Below are 4,749 nucleotides of genomic sequence, written 5' to 3'. Positions count from 1 at the left end.
CATTCAAAGCAATGGCACTCCTTCGTGGTCTCTTCTGGCGCGTATGAGTCAGTTTCTAAAATGCCATGTCGTGACGATGATTATGATAAGATGATAATGAGAGTCATCAGGACTGATCTTCAAGTCCCGGTGGGAAGTATCTTCCTTCGACCCTATCGTTGCCGGTGCGATGAGTTCATCTGTAAATGGCGAGGAATGGATCATAGATGCCCTTGGTCGCCCGTTTGATGAGGCATCTGAGGCTGCACAGCCATGGGGACAGGCCTTGGCGTATGGTAGCCAGGTGCGCTTGTGCCGCTTGAGAAGCTCGAGTTGGCCCGAGGATCATGATCATAGCCGAAAAGATCTCTCTGCAGGCCTTCAAGGATATGCATGTCCGTTCGAAGTGCGCTCGTCGCTGTTGCCGACTGTCGCAAAAACTGGATCGTCTTGTGGAACAGTGTTCGGAGGAGTTCCTCATCCACATAAGTGTGAAGAATTGGGTCACGGAATGCAGCTGATAGGATTAACAGGTTGCCCCATTGCCTACAATGTGGTCAGTTGAGGTGGAGGCAGTTGGTGGGGAAAGGGAATTACGCATGAGCTGTGCCGAAAACATTGGTGATAATCGGCCTCTTGTCTCCAAGACCATGGAAGGCACGGGTGCTCTCGATAAGCGCCTTGATGCCCTTTTCTGCCAACTCGACAACTTGAGTATCGATGTAGCCATGCGTCCTGGCTTTGGGGCGAATGGCAGGTGCAGTGATATTGTGTCGAAACTCGGAGCTGACGCTGGGAAAGTTGGGGCTCGATGCATGGTTCTTGATGGAGTGCGAGAACTGCAGAATTTGTCGGATGAATGGGCGATAAGCAATCACCTGGGCTCCCCAGTACTTTGCTCGCAATCTTGCCGCTAGAATATCATCTGCGGGTGGATCATCCTCTCTGAATGCGAAACTGACAGGGACCCAATGCATGCCCAAGACAACATCAGAAACAACGCCAACATTTCCGAACTTATCCTTGCCTGGTTTGGCCGGATCCTCAGGGACGTAGAACATTCGGTGGATTCTGTTGAGATGAGGTCGTAGATATAGCTGTCCTGAATAGCTGTCCAGGATACGCTGGTCGAAACCTTCCAAGCGACTCATGTTGGGGTGCGGCATGTCATCTTCGTACGAAAGCAGTCCTGATGGAGGGAGTTGAAGCTCCGCAATAAGATCACCTTCTAACTGCAGGCAAGTCCAGAATGTGAGAGCAAGTTGGTTGTACTTGGTTTCCTGAATAAATTCGTTGTTGCGCTTGATTCGTCTCATTTTGTCCAAGCTCCTGGCATCTTGTTAGTCACATCATCACCTGTGTTTTATTGAAGATCATAATACCCACGGTCGCATAATGACCTGCAGCTTGTGGCTGGCCGTGTGAATGAAAGCAAAACTTTCCATTGGTCTACCCAACTGGCCATGATATAACCCAGCAAAGATGTTGGCGTACACGTCCTCCATGTTGTTGTATGCGACAATGTGGTTGCCAAGGATATCCGTAGCATATGCAAAGTACTCTAAGCCAGGAATCACCTCACAGTTTTTCTTAGGGATGTGACCAGCGCCGGAAGCACCCACGCTACGGATTGATGGGCAGTTGCCAGGGTTCTCGCCCGCTTCCGCCTTTGGTGAGGGCAAACCTGATAAGTGCGATTGCGATGAATATGCTGGGCCAGAGCATCGATTGGCCCTTGGTGAGATGGCTCCATTGCGAATGACCGGGCTGTCATGAGAAGGATGCTCTGTAGGATGGACGACATCGGGCACATTCCCGCGGTGAAGACAAACTTTACCCAAAGCCAGAACTGTGAGAACTAGAGCGGTGCGGATGGACCGATCTGGTTGACCAGTGCGAGATGGCGCGGGTGGTGGTGGCTCGGAGCCATCCGACCCCGGCGATCGTTTTCTCTTTGAGCCTGCAACTTCTTCCGTCTGCGAGCCTCCTCCAACGGCCAAGGTGGGCTTTGATGTTTGTGGTTTTGCTGGACGCGGCTGTGATGCTGGGAGGTTATCCAGAAAGTACCTGACCCAATTGTCTAAAAGCTTGGGCTCAATGATAGGGTGCATATTGAGAATGTTTTTCTTGAAACTTTCCACATACGCCCACACTTTCGGCTCAGAGAAATCGGGATTGCCATCAACCAAAACGCCTCCCTTGTATTCCACTTGATCAGGAGGGCTGAGACCACCAAGCTGGCTCCAATCAACCGCTGGTGGAGGAGATGCGATATCGGATGAATCGTCCGCCATGTCCAAGTTACCATGGTCGGTCGGTTCTCGAACTTGTCGCGATGGGCGAGCATCTTCACCTCGCCCATAAACCATCAGAACACCTCTGTTTTGTTCTTGACTGATAGGGTATTCGCTGATGTGTCGGACACCTTCGCGCTCAACGTGGTGTTTTGTAAGCTCCCGAATGGAAGGCCATTCCAAGAGCAGGCCTGCTAAAGCCATATGGTTGAAGTAGGTAGGGGCAGAGATGAGGCGAGAGAGGTGAGAATTGAAGGAAGAAAAGCTATAGTGTAAGGTGGTTAGTTCTGATATCAACATGTTATTCCTCTGGGACATAGTCTACTTATGTATTTCAGCGATGCCATCTAATTTCTAATTCTTCGTCACTGTAAGCGCCCTGCTTGACCGCAGATGTATGAGGGCGGGCAAACTTACAATTAACAACACAGCCTCCCTACGCTAATGAATTTGCACTGACCAATTGGAGATCATAATGGTACTACATAGATCGGCATTATGAACAGGGTGATCTTAGTTCCGGCGGCTAATAGGCGGACGGGTACTCGTCCTTCTAAAATTGGACGGGTCCCGTCCCAGTTTCCATTTTTGGTATAATTTTCTTCCGCTATCGGATTACCTCACGCCTTGTTCCACTGCCTCAAGTAGTTTGACGAGTCCCATTTACCAGCTATTCCAACAAACCATTGGCTTGAGGTGAATAGCCACGACATATCTGAGTTCCAAATTTACTCCAAACTCTACTAGAGCTAGAGCTGTACCACAATACAACTTTCTTCCTCTTCGATGGCCGAGTACAAGGCTTCTTGTTCATCGATATCCTGCTAGGCTATTTCCCAAAGCTCACCGATGCCTCTTCTGCTTGTGAACAGTCGCCCGTTCTCGGTCTCTCGAGCTACTTGTGCTTCGATGCGATCAGGCTCTGCTTTGTCCTAGTCTGAATAAGCCACCATCTCTTCTTTGGTCCATTCTCTTAGGCTCGTTGAGGCTGCGCAGCACTCTCCCCATCTGCTTATGATCAAGACACCAGCTGTAGATTGCTTTTGGATATGCTAAAGGCAGGCCCATTGCTTTCCTATACTGGCGGTTACCTAGTGAGGTTCCCGGTGGCTGGGCCTTATACCAATCATCTCTTGACGTGACGTATCCCTGGTGGATTGCTCGTGGATCATCGTATCTCAGCCGCGTTGAATCTGGAACTGGATCTTGCAAGTGTAAGGGTGACGATGCTGGCGGTCCGATAGTGGAGAAAAAATATACCATATATGGAAACTGGGGCGGGACCCGTCCGCCTATTAGCCGCCCATTCGATGTTAGTTTGGGCACGGGCCAGTGGTGGGATGGGGTGGGGTCCTTCTCAACCGTTGGTTCTGGCGTAGCGTAGCGGTCGGCGGGGGTGGAAGACAGGGATGCAACCGCTAACACGTACCCTAGGACATTAGATTGCTGGCCCGGCCATTGGAAACCGCCAAGCTTTACTACGTTTCGCAATGTTATTGGCTGATGCATACCACTTTCAATCAACTTTCGCTACGGCAGCGGCATGGCGGTGATACCTTTTCCCCCCCAGCCAGCATGACGTATTATCTTTGGGCTGCAGATGCGGTGGGTTTGATTGTTGAATCGAGGGATTTCTCTGCTCAGCCACAAACGCCACTGTGCCACCGGCGCGATTACTTCCGTTGTATGCACGGGATACAATTTGTGGACCCTTTATGAAGGCGTGGGACGCGTGGTCGAGAGGCCAAGCTGAGGAGCACCGAAGCTGAATCATGTCAACCCAGAAACGGAAAACAACCCACATTGCTCCCTCACTTTGGATTTTCGCGTCTACGGCCCCCAAGGGACGCGGCAGCATTACATTCTATCGTTGCTATCAAGAAGCGACCCACAATACCGTGGTGTTTACTCCTTTCCGTGTTTTAAGCAGTTCCGTAAACTAACTGTGATCTCTCTAGGCCTAGAGGTGCGCTGTCCCTCCAATGTCAATTAGCAGTACTGAAAAAGGCACATATTCGTAGGCTGCGCTAGCACAAAACAGCCATAAGAAAGAAAGTCTGGCACAATGATTCATCCAAAACCCAAGCCCCCAAATCAAATCCAATCAAACAAATTGCCAAACAAATCAATCAAATATGCCAAAATTTTATTTCAATCAAACAAATACGAGATCCTCGATTTGAAATAACATTTGATAGATTTGATACACAACATGCCATCTAGCCTCCATGCTGCCAAACCGTCGACCGCGCTTTCACAGCTTACCCGGAACCTGGCTAGTGAGCAACCCCAGCCAATCAAAGTCATCCATCAAGCCCTCCATTAGTGAGCTACCCCAATACCACTGTCAGGCTGGTGGGGGAGAAAGTAGCTCCTTAACTTTTACATCCCGTCCTAACGACATCAAGTCGCGTCAGTGCTAGTTTGTTTACCTTTCAACGCGTACCATTCCTCCCACGAGTCGACGCCTAACCCG

At 50.1% G+C, this 4,749-nt stretch overlaps 1 protein-coding gene across 1 annotated transcript; it reads right to left on the bottom strand.

Annotated features, from left to right (window-relative positions):
- Nucleotides 1-200: 200 nt before the first annotated feature.
- FPOAC1_007345 (uncharacterized protein) lies at nt 201-2,477 on the bottom strand (the record flags this gene model as incomplete). Its single annotated transcript, XM_044851813.1, has 3 exons — nt 201-525; nt 577-1,308; nt 1,366-2,477. The coding sequence occupies 3 exons, from the start codon at nt 2,475-2,477 to the stop codon at nt 201-203; spliced, it is 2,169 nt and encodes a 722-aa protein (XP_044710525.1).
- Between the last annotated feature and the right edge of the window lie 2,272 nt (nt 2,478-4,749).

This window comes from Fusarium poae, chromosome 2, assembly GCF_019609905.1.
Source record: "Fusarium poae strain DAOMC 252244 chromosome 2, whole genome shotgun sequence".
In the NCBI taxonomy this organism is placed as follows: Eukaryota; Fungi; Ascomycota; class Sordariomycetes; order Hypocreales; family Nectriaceae; genus Fusarium; species Fusarium poae.
Note: the sequence above shows the minus strand (reverse complement) of the source record. Positions and strands in the feature narration are given on the sequence as shown.